The sequence below is a fragment of the Pteropus vampyrus genome, unplaced genomic scaffold (genome assembly GCF_000151845.1).
Source record: "Pteropus vampyrus isolate Shadow unplaced genomic scaffold, Pvam_2.0 Scaffold390, whole genome shotgun sequence".
Classification (NCBI taxonomy): Eukaryota; Metazoa; Chordata; class Mammalia; order Chiroptera; family Pteropodidae; genus Pteropus; species Pteropus vampyrus.
In genome coordinates, this window is record NW_011889171.1 from 909,128 (window position 1) to 932,535 (window position 23,408).

General features: G+C 32.6%; 1 protein-coding gene across 4 annotated transcripts in view; it reads right to left on the reverse strand.

Annotated features, from left to right (window-relative positions):
- KLHL13 (kelch like family member 13) overlaps window positions 1–23,408 on the reverse strand; it is a 234,813-nt gene that overhangs the window by 15,900 nt on the left and 195,505 nt on the right. For all 4 annotated transcript variants that reach the window (XM_023523324.1, XM_011380182.2, XM_011380181.2 and 1 more), the window contains 3 exons: window positions 11,225–11,357; window positions 10,493–10,689; window positions 1,687–2,482 (listed from right to left, as the gene is read on the reverse strand). In XM_023523324.1, the coding sequence (XP_023379092.1) occupies window positions 1,687–2,482; window positions 10,493–10,689; window positions 11,225–11,357 (1,126 nt within the window). The remainder of the gene's footprint in view (window positions 1–1,686; window positions 2,483–10,492; window positions 10,690–11,224; window positions 11,358–23,408) is intronic.

Consider the following 23,408-nt stretch of genomic DNA (forward strand, 5'->3'; position numbering starts at 1 on the left):
CTAACTTCTAGGTTGTATGTAATGACTCTCCTTGTCCTGAAGATTATAAATTCTCAGAACAATAAGGCCTCTAATTAATATGAGGAACATATATTGAAAACTTAATAGCTGCATATTAACAGGGATGATAACATCTACAAGCAAACAGGCACTGACTGAAAAATATAGTTATTTCCTTTGAGAAAAAAAAAATTTAAAATGACCATTGACTGCCAGTGTTGGTGACTGATAATTTGTAAACTTGTAAAGATTATCTTAGGTCAATGGTTTTTCTAAGAAAGTGCCAAGTGACTACTTGCACTGTGGATATTTCCAGACACCATAAATTTACGATAGTATAACATAAAATTAATATGTGTAGGTTAACTGAGGAGACCTGAAATGACAATCCTACACTAAGGGTACTAATGCCTCAAATGCTTTTAAAAGTCGACTTGTTAAAATATATTGGGAAATCTGTGTGGTTCGTGATCATGACACCTAGTACAAGAACCTGAAAAGTCTGGTCTTAGAAAAAGATATCACTGTGACAACAAAGGAGAAAAAACTGTGGGTAGAAAAGATCAGTAACATTATGATCATGTCACTAGCAAGAAAGGGTTTGATAAACTGAAAAGTATAAGAGCTGAGAGCAGTTATTTTTGTCTCTGATAAAGAGCTTACTCTCAAATTTGTTAGTTAGAATATTAAAGAGAAATATTCTGATAATTACTCTGAATTTATTGAGAGCCAATGCCAATATTTTAAACCCCCCTAGCATTCTGGGACCTGGAACACTGGACAACTACAAGGACTCTATAACAGAGAATAAAATAATAGAGGTTAAAAAAAGGCCAAACAATCATAGTAATTACATATATGAAAGGCATGATATAAAATGTGGTCTTTCCAACATATATGTAAGGCATGATATAAAATGTGGTCTTTCCAACTTGGATAGGTTATTCCAATTATATCTAAAATAACAGAAATATAGCTTCTAGTGTTAATTTATATAGCCAAAGTATTGCTATGTTAACTGTACATGTGACCAATTTTAGATTAGAAAGACAAAATCATGACCATCATATAAAGCTAACCAGATCAGTTTACAGTGAAGACAACAGTTTGGTATTTCACCAAGAGAGCATAATTTTTAAAACTAATAGTCACAGATCATACTACTCACAGTAAATAAACTTTGGGTATTATTGAACTTTGTACATTTAAACAATAAAGAAAATTATCTTACTATGTGTCTTCTGATAGGTAACAGATTATATAAAAGAAAAAAAAACAGTAAATATCAGTGCTTTGTAAGAAAAATTTTAACCTGTTCGGTAAAATATTATGTAGGCTTTTACAAATAGAAAATGAGGACATATGCCAAACTTCTGTCCAAGATTCTATTAGAATTTAAGTTAGAAGAATACACTTTGTAGTTGAACTTTCAAGATGAAAACCACGTAACTGCACAAATAAAATATTCTGTAACATATTGATGTATTTATGAGATATTATTTGTACCATAGCCAACAATATTTGCCTAGATAAGGCAAACTGTTTGTCTCTAGGAAAAATAGTTTAAAATGAAACTCTAGCTATATTTTTTGTCTTTGATTTTCAGAATGGCTTATTTTATGATTTGACAAGAATTTTGGAGTAAAAAAATTAGTCCCTATGCTTCATATAAATGCATACACTTACGCAGTTCACCAGCTGCATTTCTCCCACCAACTGCATACAGATATCCTTTGAGGGCACTTAGGTGGAAGAAGGTGCGCTTTTCATTTAAAGATGCAACTTGCATCCATTTATTGTATCGAGGATCAAATCTGAAGACTGTATCAACTGCTGTTTTTCCTTTTGTGTCATAATTACTCTGTCCACCAACAACATAGAGGAAATTTCCAATGACAGCAATGCCATGCTGGTACCTTGGGGCATCCATGGGGGCTAACGATTTCCATTCATGCGCCTTTTCATCATACATGCGCAATTCCTTGCTGACAACCAGCTGCTGCCTCAACACTCCTCCTAGTGTAACCAAATGAGTGGTATCAGACCGAATGGCAGTCCTGTCTGACTGCATAACCGGCTGCATATATGGCATCATTTGGTAATTGCTGGCTTCCAAAAGAAGATTCACACAAGTATTGTCAGTTCTCATGAAATCCACTGTTTGCACGTAATTAATGAGCTCTTGTGGTGTCATCAGTGGAAATCGTATGTTCTTCATTAATTTTGCAGCAAAGTCCATCCGAGGCTCTTCCAAGCGTAGCCAGCGACAGGTAGCCTTAAAGAGCTCAAGTTCAGTGCAATGCTTAAGGCTATTACTGGAAAGCACAAAGGCAAGCCGCTCAAAAGGGAGTTTCAAGAACTCTCCGGTGCTCAGCAATGCAGGAAAATTCTTCAAGACGAAACTGTTAACATATTTATCCACTTCTGTCAGATTGTAGGTGTTGGCAATCCGTCCAACTTCAACACAATTGTCTAAAGTGACCTATTAAGCCAATAAAAAATTAAAACATGACTACTTTCATTAAATTCACTTCTGAATAACATAAATACCTGTTCTAGAATAAGAGTAAATTATGTCTTTTACTGTTCATATAGATGCAAATAAGGATTCTTATCTAAATACGTTAATGATCTAAAGAGAATTCACAAACCACCTTTACCTCATCCAATAGAATGGTGACTAGAAGAAAATGATTATTTAAAGACAGTAGGTTAGAAGTTACTCTAAAAAACAATGTAATTACTTGACTATGGTCATAATAATTATAATAAGTCCTCAATGTAGTCATATGTTCTTGGAACTGCAGCCAAAGACATATAATAAAACCAATTTTACCATAAGTTAATTGATACAAATAAGAGTTCCTACTGCATCTCATCAGCATAATAATATGATGGTATTCAAGGACTTGCTGTACTTTTCTCTTTAAAAATGGTGTTCTCCCTCCCTCAAAAAAATACTAATAAAATTCTGGCCAGATGGAAATTTTGGAAAAGTAGAAGGTTACTCTATTATGGTTCATCTCAACCCTCTTCTTCTCAGTCATGATTCTTAAAAGCATTTCAGCTAGCAGATCCATTAACAGAAAAGCTCTCATACCCGATTCCTAGATTTCTCTTTCATGTAAACAGGCATTATTCATTACTATGACTTGTTTTGATTCCTTCAATAGTTATTGCTTATAGTAAAAATAATTCAATAGGACAATTATTCCTAGGATAAAATTATTTTCCACATTATTTATCTGGAAATATATGCAAGGAAATCACTTTCATGAGGGTTGGAGCAGTTTGTCTACATCAAATTACTCAAGGAGTTTAGTTAGTTTCTGGTATCATATGCCACATAGTTTTCTTTAGCCTCTGTCTTACTCTTAGCATACTCTAGCTCTGCCTGGACTCAAAATGAGCACAGAAAAGTTTCCCCAGAACAGAGTAAAATACATCAAAAACGGAAACCAGGAAAAAGGGAGAAGCTATGGAGAGGCTTCTATTCTGCAAGAGCTCTTTTCAATGTTCTCAAAACTGATTGGTCAAAAGTGAAAAGAGGAAAATCACATCAGCAAATATTATGCAAGGAAGAACTCAAAAAAACAAGCATACCATACAAATGTCTGGGTGTGTATACAAACACAGACATAGGTCACAGGCAAAGGACTCAATTATTTTTTTCTTAATTTAGTCAGGGTGCGTGTTCACAAATGTCACATACACCTCATTGATACAACTGTATGGTTAACAGATTGGCAGATGATTTAAAGAAAATTGGCTAATCCTTCTGTTATCCTTTTATTTAAAAGCTGTAATGAGACTAAAATATTTACTCCTCTGCATAAAATAACAGCCAAGTTAAAATATAATACTACTGAAATGTCTAAGGTTGATACACACACACACACACACACACACACACACACACATGACATACATTTATTGCTCAAGAATTTGAACTCTTTTAAGCAGCTGATTTGCTTTACAGAAATTGTCCAAAAGTTTTAATTGCTTATTATACTTAATAGCTATGTATTAAAAAATACCTGAAACATAATTATAACAGAAGAACTAGGAAAAATTAATGAACAAATTATGGAATTTTTGAAATACAGATAAACAATGTTCAATACCTTGAATTTCTAATGTGGTTAATAAAAAGTACATTTTATTCCAATTTTAGGAGTGGCAGATTTATGTGTCACAAAATTTTAAATTGTTTAAATGAAGTTACAGTTAATTCCCAATTGCCCAAATCACCTCAGGTAGAAGAGATTCCTGTTTGAGGTAATGAGTCTACTTTCTGAGGCAAGTAATAAATAGCCTTTCCCCAAAGCAAGAGTAATTTGCCTTTTAAAACACATTAACTAGTATAGGTAAACAAATGTTGATAACGATATAAAAATAATTCCCAACTGTACAGATTCTCATTAATGTTGATATGATTACAAATAAAAACAACAAAGAATGGGTACTTTAAATAAGCAAATGATACCAAATTTAAAACATATAAAATAAGCCAAGATTAAAGATTAGAAACCAAACTGTGTAATTTAGAAATGGGACCAAGTTTTTATTTACTTCCCCGTTTTCTCTCTTCAACTTTATCCTATAATAAAACAATTACTAAAATAGCAGGATAAAGAAACCTACCTTTCATGTAAGGGTATTAGGAAAATACCAGTATGCTCAAATAGAGACGCACAGAACTGAAAAAAGACCTTGACAGACCACCTAGTCAAAACAGATAGCTGCCTATTCTTTTCTTAAAAATCACTAGAGAATGGTATTTCATAACCTTCCAAATTGTCATCTTCTTCATAGGGCTAAACATTTTCTATAGCTCATGTACAACAGCTACCACATTGTGGGCATATAACGAAAGTTAAATACTATGATTATCAGCAATGTAAAAATTAAAAATGTGATGATAGATACAACTAAAAATAGAATACTGTTGAATTAATATAGTAAGTTATTACTACCCTATTAATCTTAAAATGAGATACAAATAAGAAAAGAATGTAATAGGAAATTAATTTTTATAAAGTACATGTAATCGAAGATAAAAATTAATCATAAACTATAAGGATTATAGAAGCAAAGTCTAAAATATAAATTAAAATAATAATCAACAATATATAAGCAGGTCAAAAATGATGGAATAATGGTAAATGACTTTTGGAAAAATACAGGGTTATTCAATGATAGTTCATCTCAACCATTTCTCAGTCCTGATTCTTGAAAGTGCTTCAGCTAGCATATCCCCAAACATTTAGCCTAAATTAACTTCAAATAATAAATATGTGCAGTAACAACATATAATGCAATTCATGTATATATTAGAATACACTACATTTTGAAAATATAAAATATGATGTTCAAAGCTTACTTTTTAAAAAATTCATAAGTTGAAAAAACTCTAATTTCATCTGATTGCATAATCTGGCTAAAATATCAAAGAATTATTATGGAAGTTAATCCAAATAATTATATTAGCATTTTAAGGGCTAGAGAAGCAAAAAAGAACAAAATTTCTCAACCACAGATGAGAACCAATAAAATTGATTTTAAAATAATCAAATGCACATTTAAGTTTCCTTGATATAAATTATTATAAATTATGTCATTGCAATCAAACAGCTTTCATGGTCATTCTAAAGGCAGTTCTAAGAATCATAATTTTCATAGTGATATTCTCATTAACATATTGGTCCTCACTGATGCTATATTAAATTCAAATTAAGTAAAATTTACTATACCTTAAAGTAAATTTAAATACCCTAAATTAAAACTCAGATCATACTCAATACACTCAAACATTGTTATTAACATAATTTGATATTTTAATGACAGCTTTCATCAGAGATTTGCGATGTTATTTTGTTGATCAGTATCTAATACAAATAAATTCCCATTTAGGAAAAAAAAAACACAAAGCAAAAGCAAATGAGTGCCTGCTTTTGTTTTCTCAAGGGAAATGCAGATTAGCTGACAAATTTGGAGGAACTCCTTAGAAATTAAATGTACCAAATTTTCCTTGGTGCTATATAGTTTATTAAAATGACAATCTGACAACAAGTAAATCCTATACAGAGAGACGAAGCATGTCCACAGAAAAAGACTGAGAAGAAATCAAACAAACTACTTTTGGGGGCAGAAGATATATTCTCCTGGACCTCCTTCCATATGTGAGAACATCATAGGACCTAGGGAAGGAATCTTTGATAAGAACAAACTAATGATTTAAAAAAAAAAAAAAACTTTCTCTCAGTCTTTGTCTCTCTTCACGTTCTAAATGCTATTTGAGGTGAATACTGAATACTGATGCTGTCCCCACCTTATGGAATCCAATTCTCTTACTACTTTGCACTTTGAATGGACTTCCCTTATTGGATCAATATTAGATCTTACAATGGTCTAGGGGAGGTCTCTTCTTCCACTAGAAAGTCCCATATGGCAGATGGGCAAGAATGGGGTGGTGAAAGTTATAGGCAGAGGTGATAATTAATAACCAGCATAGTCTGGATACCAACTAATCAGAATAGATGCTCAGCCATAAACAATCAGTATCTGGATACTACTTGCTAAATATTAGTCTTGCAATAAGAAGTCAAGCTTGGTTTGGTGGGGAGGGAAATAGTTTGATTCATTGTAAAATTATCTGTATGATTTTTTCTCTAATTGGCATTGAACCTCTCCCCAAAAGCAAAAAAAAAAAAAAAATCAGAAAAGACAAGTTTCTTAATTTTTAAGGATAAATCCAATTTACATTAAATAAGGAATGTGAAATATATGTACTATACAGGAAATCTTTACATGAAGAAGAACATTCCCAAAGCTTGCTGCTGATATCATCATCAAGTAGCAAAATAAACTGTCTTTTCCAATATCTTCCGATTCTCTCATTTTTCCCTTAAGAGAATCCCTTTTCTCTGCCTTTTGCCTCTCTCCCACATTATACATACATCTTCTTTGTTTTCCACCATCTCTAACTCTTCATTCCCCCAGTCACCGATAAAACATTTCTCTGCATTTCACTGTGAGCTTCCTACCCCAATCAGTGATCATAAATCATTGGTGGAACCAACGACATACCTGTGTCAAGGGGAAAAAAAAAACACAATTTTTTAAAATGAGTTTAAAGAAAGAGTATCACCAAGTCAAAAGCCCAATGGCACCTTATTCTCTGATTAAGCATGCTTTTATATAAAAATAAAATGGTTTCTTGCTCATTTTCATTCTGTATTGTTTATTCAGTAAAATCATATATTTAAATTGAAATATTTCCAATTCAATTACAAATGCCCTATTTTAGCAACCTTATGTTAACTTGGGTTTTGTGGGCTAGCCCATAATCCTCCATAACAGTAGTAATTCTGTGGGGCAAATGTTAGATGTTACAAATTTCAACTTGCAAATGAATATAATAAAAAATAATATTTAACTACAATCTGTTTGCAAATCAAGAAACAGCTGCACAGTAGTTAGCATGCCGTAGTTATGCAATGTCATAGGGACAAAAACTAATGTAATTTTTAGAGGCATATAACTAAACAAAGGTAATTTTCCACTATCTTCGTGATATATGAAAGTAAACATTTTTAGTTTTGCAGGAAAATTTATCCACTCTGCTTTACATTGTTCACTATCACCCTTCTGCATTCATTTTATAGTCCTCTTTTCTATAATTACTGAGAATATAACATAGCAAGAACAAAGTACCAGATCCTATAAACTATAATACTGATTACTATCCTAAGAGAAAAGTATTATTTCAAAGGATGGCAAAGTTAGGAGGAAAACGATTTTTGTTCTATTGAACCTGCTGTTCTGTTATAGAAAACTAATGTCTCTAACCCACCAAAGGTAAGTGTCGCTTTATTATCATATTTAAAGTTATTATTCAAAACTAATATATAAATGCTTTGTGTGTTATTTGCTGAGTCACAATTAATGTACCAGTACTCCTCATCATGCACACAAATGATTAAGAACGGGATAGAATAGAATTGTAGTAGAGCTAATTTTTCTTTCTAAAAGCTGAAATCCAAGTAATGTTTTGGTTATGTGAACTATAATTATGCTATATCATTAAAAATATAAACCTATTTCCTCAAAATATTTGGTTTAAGCACACAATCCTTAAAATATGACATTGTTATGCTTAAAAATTATCTATAATAACTCAGCTTCTGAGAGAACTAAAAACAAATCAACCTTTGAAAAATATATTATCTTGAAACAGTTCTTGTAGGTAGAAAAGGCACCTGGGGCTACTGTTTTTCCTGATTCACTTGATTGCTGAGAAGGAAAGAGGAAATAAATAGAATAAGGCTGAACATTTAACTAAGAAATGGAATGCAAGAAAGAAGGATAAAGGAAAAATTGGATTTTACACAACCTTTAAACTAATAATTCACCAACTTTTCTCAAAACTTATCATGGATTCTGAGAGGGAAGATTTCCACACCAAAATCACACAGATTTATCCTCAGCAAACAAGATAAAAGATAAGTTAATAGAATGGTGCTCAGAAAAAAAAAAAAAAGGTATTTCCTCAAAGCTCACAGGCAAGAAAGTTCTAAAAATGAGAGAGAGAAGTAAACTATACCACAAGTAAGCTTTGTCAGGGACAAGCCTCTTCTCCATTACAAATGGATTTTAGGATGTCTGCATAGGACACTATGAATGAAGAATATACTCTTTAAGACAATATTAACTGTTTATAAAAACAAAGATATTTCCAAAGTGGTAAAGCATACCATTACAATAAATGTTTTAAATAGATTAAGGAAACAACATTCTAATTATAGGAAGTTTGTAAATAGTGCAAAATTATTGTGATATCATCTTTAAATAAATTTGCTTTAAATAGTTATCTAGAACAAAATTATTTTCTAATACCATTATTTTGACAATTGTATACTTTTACAACTTTCCATAAATTGTACTTTATCTAGTTTGGTCCTTTTCTTTCGGGTTATAAGGACAAAACTTTGGGATTAGAAAGAGAATAGGTCAACAATGTCACTGGTTAATGATTAGTTCCAAAGAAATCATGACGTTGTGCCTATTTTGACTCAGGACAATCATATGTTGCTAGGGTCAGTGTAAAGCAATGTCGAGAGTCTATATATGTAAGGATCAAGTGTTATTACTAAATTAAATATTAGACTGATACATTTTTAAAAATATATATATTCAATACAATTATTTTTTCTTTAAATGAAGTTGTAATATGATGTCAATGGCATAAAACTAGAGGAAAGAAACTTATAGCTCTTGAGGGGAAAGGCCTTGTGTGATTAAATTAAAATTAAATTTAGTACCCAGATTCAGTAAGGACAGCAAGCAGCATCATGAGAACTAAACTTCAGTTGGACTATTTATGCAATGGAGAAGACAATACAAGTCAACACTATAACACCATGCTGCCATAAAACCTTTAAAAATAGCAGACAGCTTAAAAGTTTATAAGTAATTATGAGACAGCAGGCTGAGTACTTTAAAAATGAAATAAGCAAAGAAAACACACTTTCAATTGTCCAATTGAATTGTTGGTTGACTTTATAAGATAAGGAGCAACTTATTAATGAAATCATTAAGGATATGTTCTCTTGAAACATAGGGTTTCAAAGATAAGCTTCCATGTTTAATAAATGCAATTTTAAAGCCTTAACGGCGATTATTCACCAATGTTAAAATTGGTATGTGTTAAAGCTAGTTATTAAAAGTGTATTATCTATCAATATAATAAATTCAAAAATATATCAAAATTTACTATTGTCATAAATTTCCATCACAAAAGCAAGCCCTAGAAGCTCTAGAAATCTTCTTGGCAATATTTCTTTGCAACCAAAACATTTCATTTCCCAGAAGAAAAGTTTAAAGTTCTCAACTAAAATAAGACACTGTCTTCAGGACACAGATGACTGCTAAGTAGTTCATTGGCTGGTAATTGCATGTGCTCTCCCTTATCTATTAAAGAAAGCTGAACACAATTCAGTGGGTGATGTGTTTCTATGGACTCAAAACATATTCTTAAAGGTTTACACATAGGGGTTAGTTCTTTTCAAGACTTAGCTCTCATATTTAAAGGAAGAAAAAATATTACTGAGCCTATTTGAAAAGACCTCTAGAAGCTCAAATTATGTTTCCACATAATTCCATTTAAGTCTGCTTGTATAAAATCATTAAGGTGAATAAAACCAGATTAAAATATGTAACGTTATCAGAAAGATTAAGATATATGTTGTTATCAAACACTATTACTATCGGATGTCATTTGATTACACAGGTTTTCTTAAATTATTCTGTTTTTGTATGTATGCACCTGTATGTTTTCCTCTTAACTTGCTTCCACACCACACACCATGAGATATCTCTCTCTAATGGCCAAAGTTCCACATTTCTACACAACAGATTCATGAGTCTACTTTAAAGAAGTGACATCAGAGTCTATAGCAGGAAAAGATTTGAAGATTTAAAAATGTCTTACCCCAGATATGAGAAATACTTTGCAGAAGTCCAAAACTGGCAGAATCTGTAGAAAACTGGCAGCTTCCAGTGTGTCTTGAAGGTTGTCCATATTAAGAGAAAGCTTTGCAGTATAAATGAAATCAATAATTTTCCTTAAACCGACTTTGCTCACACCATGAAGCTTAATGCACATTAAATCTTGTTCTTTCATTCCACCTTAAATAAAGACATTCAATTAAATGAAGGTAGATAATTTAATTAAGGTTAAACTAACTTCTGCTGCTAATTAGATACGATAAATTCAAGGAAAAGTTTTATTCTCTGGAACCATGTCAGAGTCAGATTTCTGCATATTTTACAATTAAAAGAGAATACTTGAAAAGGAATATCTCTATATTAATGGAGGTCTATATGATACAAGTGCTTCCAAAATGTTTTGTCACTTTGTATCTTTTGATGAATTAAAGACTGTAGTAGTGGGACCCAGAGTCTCTGATGGCCCATTCAGATATGTGTCTAGAAAAGAAAAGGTGTGAAATAAAGGAGGGCAGAAGTATGAAAAAGTTACATCTATTTCCCAAGTTAAAAAAGCGCCACCCACAAGCACACTTGCTGGGTGTATTTTCCTTCTGAAACTGTTTCTTCTTATAAAGACACAGAACAAAAGAACTGAATTCACTTTAGAAATAAAAAGATTTAAACATATTTTCATATTGTTCTGACATAGCTGCAGTTTAAAAAGTCAACCTACCTGTGAACATAGCCTTGAAGTAATCACTAGCAGAGGCCATCATGACTCTATGCACAGGGAAGGCATCATCTGTGTCACCTGGCATCAGAGTCACATCACAAAGCAAGCCTTCAAGTCGAAGCTGGTCAAAGCCCTACAACAAGTACATGAATTACACCACTAATCAAGGTAAAATGGATATACAAATTTCTGTGTACTAAAATTCTGTTTACATATTAATGTGTTCAACATATTTGGAAAATAAGGCTAATAGGATAATTACTCAGAAGAAATAACCAAACAGCTTACTTGACATTTGACCACATTTATTTAATTCACTGTAGGAAAAAAGATAAAATTAAGACTAATTCAGATTAAGAACAAATAAGGAGAGATTATATGCATTCACGTTTTTACACAACCATTGGCTTTTATCTATTTTGAAAAAAGTAACAATTTACACTTTCATTTTCCCATGTGCAGAATTAGAGTGTTAGACTAGTATTCTCTTCCATAATAATATATTAATAGTCCTTTAATAGAACTTTACTGAGACACCTTGTTTTTGTTTCTGTTTTTTTTGGGGGGGAAGGTGGTGAAAAAGAAAGGTAGAGAGCATTTGTGTTAATTGCAAGATAGGAGTTCCTTTCTAACAAGATAGTTCCAACTCTTTGAGAATTAGTGTTGTGTCTTAGATATCCTTGTACTTTCTACATTACTGCTGCTTGATCAATTATATTTCAAATTCCAAGTATAATATTTAATTATCTTTGAAAAAAGGAGTCCAGGGAGCCCCAACAGGACATAATTGTCCCCCAAATGCATAAAGTATAGCGGAGAATTAATAGGTTAGCACCTACAAAACAAATAGGCAATTGTTCTCTTGGTCTACTCTAAGAAGAATGAAATAGTTTAAGTTTATGATTGGCAGGTAAAAGGCCCAAAAAAGAGATAATACACATTAAATAATGAGGATGAAAATGAAGACTTTAACAATATTGAATCTAAAATTTCAAAAATGAAAATGTTCTTTAAATGACACATTAGACTAACTGGACATAATTGACATTTACAGAGCCTTTCATCCCAAAACGGTTGCATATACATTCTTCTCTAGTGCACATGGAACATTCTCAAGAATTAACCACATACTGGGACACAGAAATAGCCTCAACAAATAAAAGAGGGTTGAAATCATACCAACCATATTCTCTGATCGTAATATGTTGAAGCTGAAGATCAACTGTAAAAAGAAAGTGGGAAGAACAACAAATATTTGGAGATTAAACAATATGTTAATGAAAAATAACTGGCTCATAGAAGAAATAAAAAGAGAGATCAAGAGATACATAGAAATGAATAATAATGACAGTACAACAAATCGAACTTAAGGGACACGGCAAAAGAGGTGATAAGAAGAAAGTTCATATCATTAAAGGCCTATCTCAAAAACAAGAACAAGCTCAAATAAACAACCTAATGCTTCATCTTAAAAAACTAGAACAGGAAGAACAAATGAAGCCTAAAATCAGCAGAAGGAAATAAATCTTCAAAATTAGAGCAGAATTAAATGAAATTGAAAACAAACAAAAAAAACAATAGAAAAAAATAAATACAACAAAGAGCTGGTACTTTGAGAAGGTTAATAAAATTGACAAACCCCTGGCTAGACTCACTAAAGAAAAAAGAGAAAGAACACAAATATAATCAAGAATTAAAGAGGAGAAATTACGATAGACACCACAGAAATACAAAGGATCATACAAGAATACTACAAAAAAAGTATATAACACCGAATTTAATAACCTAGAAAAAAATGGACAAGTACTTAGAAAAATTAAACCTTCCTAGACTGAATCAAAAAGACCTGGAGGATCTAAATAGATCTATCAGCACTATGGAAATTGAAAGAATCATCAAAAACCTACTAAAAAGTAAATGTCCAGGACTAGACGGCTTCACCTTTGAATTCTACCAAACATTCAAGGAAAGTTTAATACCTATTCTCTCAAACCCTTCAAAAAAACTGAAGAGGAGGCAGTACTTTCTAACTCATTTTATGGGGCCAATGTTACCCTGATAGCAAAACTTGGTATCACGAGATAACACACACACACACACACACACACACACACACACACACACACACAAACCTACAGACCAATATATCTCATGAACACAGATACAAAATCCTAAATAAGACACCAGCGAACCAAACACAGAAACATGTAAAAAAGATTACACACCATGATATGGTGGGCTTCAACCAAGGGGCACAGGGATGGTTCAATATATACAAATAGATTAATGTGATACACCAATTAAAAAAATGAAAAATAAGAATCATATGATCATATCAGTGGATGCAGAAAAAGCCCTTGACAAGATACAGCATTGATTTATGATCAAAACACTTAACAAAATTGGTATAGAAGGAAAGTAGCTTAACATAATAGAGGGCACATATGACAAACCCTCAGCCAATATTATACTTAATGGTGAAAAACTAAAAACCTTCCTTCTAAGACGGGATAAAGGGTGTCAAATATAGGGTTTAGGGTGGAGGGTGAAGTAGGTAAAGGAGATCAAATATATGGTAGCTGAAGAAAACTGGACTTTGGTAAACACAGAATAGAATATATAGATGTCAAATGATAATGTATACCTGAAAATTATATACTTTTATTAAACAATGTTACTCCAATACAATAAGTAAAAAATTAATAAAATAAAAATAAAAATCTTCCCTCTAAGATCAAGAACAAGACAAGGCTGTCCACTATCATCACTGTCATTCAATATAATATTGGAGGTCCTAGTGAGTATAATCAGGAAAGAGAAAGATATAAAAGGCATCTAAATAGGAAATGAAGAAAAACTGTCACTATTTGCAGATGACATGATTCTCTATAAAGAAAACCCTAAAGACTCCACACGAACACTACTAGAAACAATACACAAATACAGTAAAGTTTCTGGATACAAAATTAATGTTCCAAAATCCATAGCCTTCCTATACTCTAAATATGAATTGTCAGAAAAAAGTGGAAAAACTAATTCCTTTTGCAATTGCAACAAAAAGAATAAAATACCTAGAAATAAATTTAATAAAACATATGAAGGACCTATATATGAAAACTATAAAACCCTATTAAAACATTGAAGAAGATACACAGAAATGGAAAGATATTCCATGTTCTTGAATTGGAAGAACCAACATAGTTAAAATGACCTTATTACCTAAAGCATTATATAGATTTAATGCAATCTCCATCAAGATCCCATCGCCATTTTTTAAAGAAACAACAAAAAAATCATCCGATTTGTATGGAAGCACAAAAGACCCCAAATTGCCAAAGCCATCCTGAGAAAAAAGAACGAGGCTGGAGGCATCACTCTGCTCAACTTCAAATTATACTACAAAGTGACAGTAATCAGTATTGTCAATAAAACAGATGCACAGACCAGTGGGACAGAATCGAGAGTCCAGAAGTAAACCCATATTTATATGAGCAAATAATTTTTGACAAAAAAGCCGAAAACATACAGTGGATAAAGGAAAGCCTCTTCAATAAATGGTACTGGGAAAACTGGAAAGCCACTTGCAAAAAAAATGAAACTAGACTGTTGTCTATCACCGCACACCAAAATTAACTCAAAATGGATTAAGGACCTGAATATAAGACCTGAAACAATAAAATGCATAGAAGAAAACATAGGAACAAAACTCAAGGACCTTGGACTTAAAGAGGATTTTATGAATTTGACCTCAAAAGCAAGGGAAGTAAAAGCTAAAATAAGTGAATGGGACTACATCAAACTAAAAAGCTTCTGCTCAGCAAAAGAAATCATCAACAAGGTAAAGAGACAACCATCAGAATGGGAAAATATGTTTACCAGCAACATCTCCAATAAGGGCCGAATATACAAAATATACAAAGAACCCATACAACTCAATAACAACAAAAAATAAAAAATGGGCAGAGGACCTGAACAGACACTTCTCCCTAAAGGACATACAAATAGCCAACGAATATATGAAAAGATGCTCAACATTGCTAGCTATTAGGGAAATGCAAATCAAAACCACAATGAGATATCATCTCACACCTTTAGAATAGCAATAGGACAAGTAATAGCAAATGCTGGAGAGGATGCGGAAAAAAGGAACCGTTATACACTGCTGGTGGGACTGCAGATTGGTACAGCCACTATGGAAAACAGTATGGAGGTTCCTCAAAAAACTAAGAATTGATCTACCTTATGATCCAGGAATCTCTCTACTGGGTATTTACCCCAAAGACTTGAAAACCCATATTCGAAAAGATATTTGCACATCGATATTCATAGCAGCATTATTCATGGTGGCCAGGACATGGAAGCAGCCAAAATGTCCTACTATAGATGACTAGCTAAAGAAGCTGCGGTACATATATACAATAGAATATTACTCAACCATCAGAATAGATGAGATACTACCATTTGCGACAACATGGATGGACCTTGAGATAATCATACTAAGCAAAATAAGGCAGACAGAGAAAAATTGAAAACCACATGATATCACTTATATGTGAGATATAAACCTAAAAGCAACAAACAGGACAAACAGAGACTCATGGACATATACAATAGACTAGTGGTTACCAGTGGGTACGGGAGGAGCGGGGAAGTAGATGGGAAGTAAAAAGGGTCAAATATGTGGTAACAGAAAGAAATCTGCCATGATACAATGAATGTATGTATAATGTATGTAATATATATATATATGCCTTACTGTCGAGTTATACTCCTGAACCTTATTGGATTTTGTTAACCAATATCACCATAATAAAAGAAATATTAAAAAATGAAAATTTATTATAAAAATCATTAAGATACTCATACAAATTACTTTCTAATAATATAATATAATACATAATGTATACAAGAACTAAAAGCAAGAATTACTCTATCCCCTTTGTATTTTAATGACCTGTAATAAAACTCTTATTTAATGTTGTGTTTCAAAGATTTGTGAGGCAAAAGGCATGACATACTAAAGAATGCAGTTTACAAATATTGATCCTACACATGTGTACATAATATAAGTCTCAGTCTAAACATTTTCTCATCGTAATTTTTAATTGATTTTTAAAGAAAATGCTTAGATCTACAGAACTAGAACTTCAAGGAGATAATGTAATATAGCACTTTCTCTCTGAAAAAAGAGAGATTTTTATTCCAAAATATTTATGCAGTATACATATATTTTAGAACTGTATTATGTATCACATTTTTTCTTTCTCCAACAGTGATTGACGTATGTTTTTGTTCATAAATATCAAATCTTTCAAAAATCTCCCTTTTCCTTTATAAATGCAAACATTATATACCCCCGCCCTCACTATTTTCTATTTTTATTGTTAAATCATCTCCTGTCCCTGTTATTTATAAACCAGTTTTAAAAATAAATGTCAGTTTTAGTGGAATATTCTCATGCACGATGCAAGAAATGGCTTTTAGAAAATTCAAAAATTTTCTAAATTGCAGTAAGTGGAAGGGGATTAACTTTCAAATGTAGATGAACATTGGAAAGTATTGAATGCAACTACTAAGGGTGGAGATGGGATGCTAGCAATTTCGAAGAAGAAACAAACCATCAGCTAAAAGAGTTGAGGAACTAGCATGTTTGAATTCCCCAGTGCTTAGCACTCAGTTGGCACTTAATAAATGTTCAATTTTTTAAAAGTTTAACACATTTATTCCAATAATAAATGTTGAATTAATAAATAAATAAACAAACCAGATTTTACCCAGAAGCCACCACTTGGTATTTTAACCCATTTCCCATTTAGAAAAAAAAAGTGCAGCTTGATATCAGCATTAATTTAATTTTACATAAATACATTCTTTGAAGCTGAAGCAAATCTCACTGGTTTTCAACATAAAAATAAAATATAAAAAGTATTATTGGCGTTATTTTCTCAAACATATTACATTAATGTTTGAGAAAAGTTCAAAAGTTTGAACTTTTCTCAAACATTAATGTAACAGAAATATATACATAAATCAGATTCAGCAAATGAATCTTTGGCTAACAACTGTCTAAGAACAATGTTAACATCACTCATAGGGATGCTATGTTTTCTTAGATTTGACATTTTCAGTGATCAAAAATTACTATATTTTGCAAATGGAAATACCACTACTAAAAATATTATGCTATAAAAAGAATGATGTCATTTGTTTCCAAAAATATCGATATACAGAGCGATGCGAAAATAATAAAAGCGAGGTATGTCGTGGCAAAGTTTGGGTGTAAAGTTAGGACAGTAATCCATGAGTTATCTGAGGGTAAACGCTGCAGCTTCAAGCGCCGATGGCAAGTATTCTTGGGGCAATAGGAAATGAGTTAAAATCAGGTAGTTACACTGGGCAAAACTTTTTTTTTTTGCTTATTTGTAAGAATTCTTTCAAATAACCGACTATACACTGTATTAGTTTATATAGATAAATGAGAAAAAGTTAACTCAAGCACACCAAAACTTTATACTCTAGTAGGATTAAAAGAGCTAAAGAAGCATGTAATTATTTTTATTTTTTTAATATATTTGGTAACAAAATATTCTATTCACATCATTTTTTATTGCTGATTAATTAGTTTCAAGTATATAGTACATCGGTTAGATATTTATATAGTTTACAAAACAATCTACCTAACTGCTCCTTCTCTGGTTTTCCATCTAGCTGATATATTAATGCTAACTGCATGCCCTATGCCATGCTCCCCATCCTCGTGACCAACTATCAACTTCTAATTTGTACTTCTTTAATCTTTCACTCCATTCTCCCAGCCCCCCAACTCCTCTCCCCTCTGTCAATCCCCAAATTGTCCACTATATTTCTGAGTCTGTTTTTGATTAGTTTGTTTTTTGTTCCTTAGATTCTGCATATAAGTAAAATCATATTTATCTTTCTCTGTCTGACTTATTTCAGTCAGCATAAGAACCTCTAGGTCCATCCATGTCATTGCAAATGGTAAGATTTCATTTTTTTTAATGGCTGAGTAATATTCCATTGTATATATGAACCATAATTTCTTTATCTAATCGTCTGTTGATGGGCATTTAGGTTACTTCCATATCTTGGCTATTATAAACTGTGCTACCATGAATATTGGGGTGCATAGATCTTTACGAATTATTGTTTTTATTTGTTTGGATAAATATCTAGAAGTGCAATTGCTGGGTCAAAAGGTATATTCACTTTTAATTTTTTGAGAAACTTCCAGACTGTTTTCCATAGTGGCTGTACCAATTTGCAATCTCACCGACAATGTATGAGGGTTCCCTTTTCTCCGCATCCTTGCTAACATTTGTTTTTTGACTTATTGATGATAGCCATTCTGACAGGTGTGAGGTGATATGTCATTGTGGTTTTAATTTACATTTCTCTGATGATTAGTGACCTTGAGCATCTTTTCATATGTCGCTTAGCCATCTGTATTTCCTCTTTGGAGAAGTACCTGTTCAGGTCTTCTGCCCATTTTTTAATTGGATTGTTTGTTTTTCTGTTGTTGAGTTATATGAATTCTTTATATATTTTTGGATATTAACATCTTAGCAGATGTATCATTAGTGAATATCTCCTCTCAATCAGTCGGTTATTTTTTGGTTTTCTTGATGGATTCCTTTGCTATACAAAAACTTTTTAGTTTGATATAGTCCCATTTGTTTATTTTTTCTTTTATTTCCCTTTCCTGGGGATATATATATATCTGAAAATAAATTACTGTTAGCAATATCAGAGAGTTTACTGCCTATGATTTCTCCTAGAACTTTTATGGTTTGGGGTCTTACATTTAGGTCTTTAATTTATTTTGAGTCTATTGTATATGGTGTAAGAAGGTGGTCCAGTTTCATTTTTTTTTTGCAAGTATCTGTCCAATTTTTCCAAACACCATTTATTGAAGGGACTGTCTTTACCCCATTGTATATTGTTACCTCCTTTGTCATATATTAAGTGAGTGTATAAGTGGATTTATTTCTAGGCTCTCTATTCTGTTCCATTGATCAATGTATCTGTTTCTATGCCAGTACCATGCTCTTTTGATAACTGTAGCCTTGTAGTATAGTTTGATATCAGGTAGTGTGATACCTCCAACATTGTTCTTCTTTCTCAAGACTGCCATGGCTATTCTGGGTCTTTTATGATTCCATAGAAATTTTAAAATCGTTTGTTCTATCTTGCTGAAAAATGCAATTGATATTTTGATAGGAATTGCAGTGAATCTATAGATTGCTTTGGGTAGTATGGCCATTTTAATGATGTTGATTCTTCCTATCCATGAGCACAATATACGCTTCCATTTATTTTTATCTTCTTAAATTTCTTTTTTCAATGACATAATTTTATGAGAATAGGTCTTCTACCTCCTATTTTAATTTGATTCCCATATTTTATAGTTTTCGATGCAATTGCAAATGGGATTGTTTTCTTAAGTTCTCTTTCTGAAAGTTCATCATTGGTGTATAAAAATGCCACTGACTTCTAAATATTTATTTTGTAATCTGTTACAAACTGTTGATCAGTTCTAACAGTTTTTTTTTTTTTTGGTGGAATCTTTAGGGTTCTCTATATATAGTATCATGTCATTGTCAAATGTCTAGAGTTTCACTTCTTCCTTTCCAATTCAGATGCCTTTTATTTCTCTTTCTTGTATTATTGCTGTGGCTAAGACTTCCAATACAATATTGAACAGGAATGGTGAAAGTAGGCATCCTTGTCTTGTTCCTGATCTTAAGGAAAATGCTTTTAGCCTTTCTCCATTGAGTATGATGTTAGCTGTAGGTTTGTCATATATGGCCTTTATTATGTTGAGGTATGTTCCCTCTATTTCCACTTTGTTGAGAGTTTTTATCATAAATGGATGCTGGATTTTGTCGAACACTTTTCTGCATCTATTGATATAATCATATTGTTTTTCTCTTTCGATTTTTTAATGTGGTGTATCACATTAATTGATTTGCGAATATTGTACCAAACTTGCATCCCGGGAATAAATCCAACTTGATCATGGTGTATGATATTTTTAACATATTGCTGAATTCGGTTTGCTAATATTTTGTTGAAGATTTTTGCATCAATGTTCATAAGAGATATCAGACTATAGTTTTCTTTTTTTGTAATGTCTTTGCCTGGTTTTGGAATCAAGGTGATGGTGGCCTCATGAAAGGAGTTAGGGAGCCTTCTCTCTTCTTGAATTTTTTGGAACAGTTTGAGAAGAATAGGAGATAATTCTTTGAAGGTTTTTTAAAATTCACCTATGAAGCCATCTGGTCCAGGACTTTTGTTCTGGGGTAGATATTTGATTATGGATTCTATTTCATTGGTGATCATCGGTCAGTTTATATTTCCTTTTTCTTCTTGATTCACTCTTGGAAGATTGAATGTTTCCAGGAATGTGTCCATTTCTTCCAGATTGTCCAATTTGTTGGCGTATAATTGCTTGTAGTATTTTTTTAAGATACTTTGTATTTCTGTGGAGTCCATAGTTATTTCTCCTCTTTCATTTCTGATTTTATTTCTTTGAGTCCTCTTTTTTCCTTGATGAGTCTAGCTAAATGTCTGTCAATTTTGTTTATCCTTTCAAAGAACCAGCACTTGGTTTCATTAATCTTTTGTATTGTTTTTCTAGACTCTGTTTCATTAATTTCCACTCTGATCTTTATTATGTCCTTCTATTCACTTTGCTTGTCTTTTTCTAGTTCTTTTAACTGTAAGGTTACATTGTTTATTTGAGCTTTCTTTTGTTTCTTGAGGTAGGCCTGTATTGCTACAAATTTCACTCTTATGACTGCTTTTGCTGTCTCCCAAACATTTTGAGTCACTGTGTTTTATTTTAATTTGTCTCTAGGTGCTTTTTGATTTCTTCCTTGATCTCATTAATAACCCATTCATTGTTTAGTAGAATGTTATTTAGCCTCCATGTATTTGTGTATTTTCCAGTTTTTTTTTTCTTGTAGATTTCTGGTTTCATACTATTGTGATCAGAGAAGATGGTTGATATGATTTCAATCTTCTTCAATTTATTGAGATTTGCTTTGTGTCCTAACATCTGGTCTACCTTGGAAAACTTGAGAAGAATGTATATTTGCTGCTTTGGGGTGAAATGCTATGAAAAATATGTATTAAATCCATCTGGTCTAGTGTGTCTTTTAGTCCCATTGTTTCCTTGTTGATTCTTTGTTTGGAAGGTCTGTCCATTGATGTCAATGGTGTGTTAAAATCTCCTACTATGACTGTATTACTATTGATCTTTCCTTTTACGTCAGTAAATAATTGCCTTATGTATGTAAGTGCTCCTATGTCGGGTGCGTATATGTTTACTAGGGTTATGCCCTCTTGATTTATTGATCCCTTTATCATTATGTAATGATCTTTTTTGTCTCATTATAGACTTTGTTTTAAAGTCTATTTTATCTAATGTAAGTATCGCTACCCCTGCTTTTTTGTTCATTTCCATTTACATGAAATATCTTTTTCCATCCCTTTACTTCAGTGTGTGAGTGTCATTTGATCTGAAGTGGGTCTCTTGTATACAGCATATGCATGGGTCTTGTTTTCTTATCCATTCAGTTACTGTATGTCTTTTGATTGGAGCATTTAATCCGTTTATTTTTAAAGTGATTATTGATAGGTATATAGTTACTGTCATTTTAATATTAACAAATATTAATATTTGTTAATATTAAAATGGATTCCTTAAGTTTTTTTCCTGTCTTTATCTCACTTTCCATTTTAATTGAAAGCCTTGCTGGATGGAATATTCATGGTTGTACATTCTTGGTTTTCATAACTTTGAATATTTCTTGCCAGTCCTTTCTGGTCTACAAAGTTTCTGTTGAAAACTCAGCAGACATTCTTACAGGGGTACCCTTGTAAATAACTAGTTGCCTTTCTCTTGCTGCTTTTAATATTCTCTCTTTGTCTTTGACCTTTGGTATTTTAATTATGATGTGTCTTGGTGTAGGTCTGTTTAAATTCCTCTTGTTTGGGACTCATGGTGCTTCCTGAACTTGTATGTCTAATTCTTTTGCCAGGTTAGGGAAGTTTTCTGTCATTATTTCTTCAAATAGAATCTCAATCTCTTATTCTCTCTCTTCTCCTTCAGGTACTCCTATGATCCAGATATTGTTATGCTTCATGTTGTCCCAGAGGTCTTTTAAACTGTCCTGATTTTTTAATATTATTTTTTCTTTTTGTTGTTCTGATTGGGTGTATTCTACTACCTTGTCTTCCAGTTCACTGATTCAATCTTCTGCTTCGTCCAATCTGTTGAATCCTCCTAGTGTATTCTTCATTTCTGTCTGGTTCTTTTTATGGTTTTATGTCCTTTTTCTATGCTTACTATCTCTATGTTGATGTTCTCATTGTGTTCATCCATTCTCCCCCTAAGTTCATTGAGCATCTTTATAACCATTATTTTGAACTCTGTCTCTGGTAGGTTGCTTGCCTCCATTTCATTTAGCTTATTTTCTGGAGTTTTCTCCTGTTGTGTCATTTGTAGCATGTTTCTTTGTCTTCTCATTTTATTAGCCTCTCTGTGTTTGTTTCAATGTGTAAGGAATATTTGTTTTGTCTCTCAGCCTTGGCCAGATAGTCTGAAGTGGTAGGTGTCCTGTGTGGCTCAGTAGTGCACTCTCCATGATCTCCTTATCTGGGGGCTCTGGACATGATCTTTGTGTGGGTTGTGTGTGATTTTCTCTTGTTGCCAAGACTTTACTGTTGTTAGTACATCAGTGGCTGGGATTAACACTCAGGCTGACTAATTGTGGGAACTGACTGCACCCAGAGGGTAAGAATTGCTGTGTGTGGGGTGACCCGACTGAGTGGGAATTGCCCTAGCAGACTTGTATACTTGTTGCAACTGCTCTTTTTTGTATACCACTAACGCGACTAATCAGGAGTTGCCCTGTTGTGGTCTGGTGCCAGCCTCTGGATGTGTTGGTATTGTGGCCCCTTGGGAGGGGCTCCCCCATAGGTCAAGGTCAGTGGATGCTTTTGATTGCTCAGAGCTACCCAGCGGGAACTACAAAGTGATCCGCAAATGGTTGTTGTCTATGCTGGTTTGGCTTCAATGTGGCTCCTTTATGTTATCAGATGTAGGTGTTACAATCAGCGGGACTTCCAGAACTTTAATTTTCTGACAAGCTAACTAGAA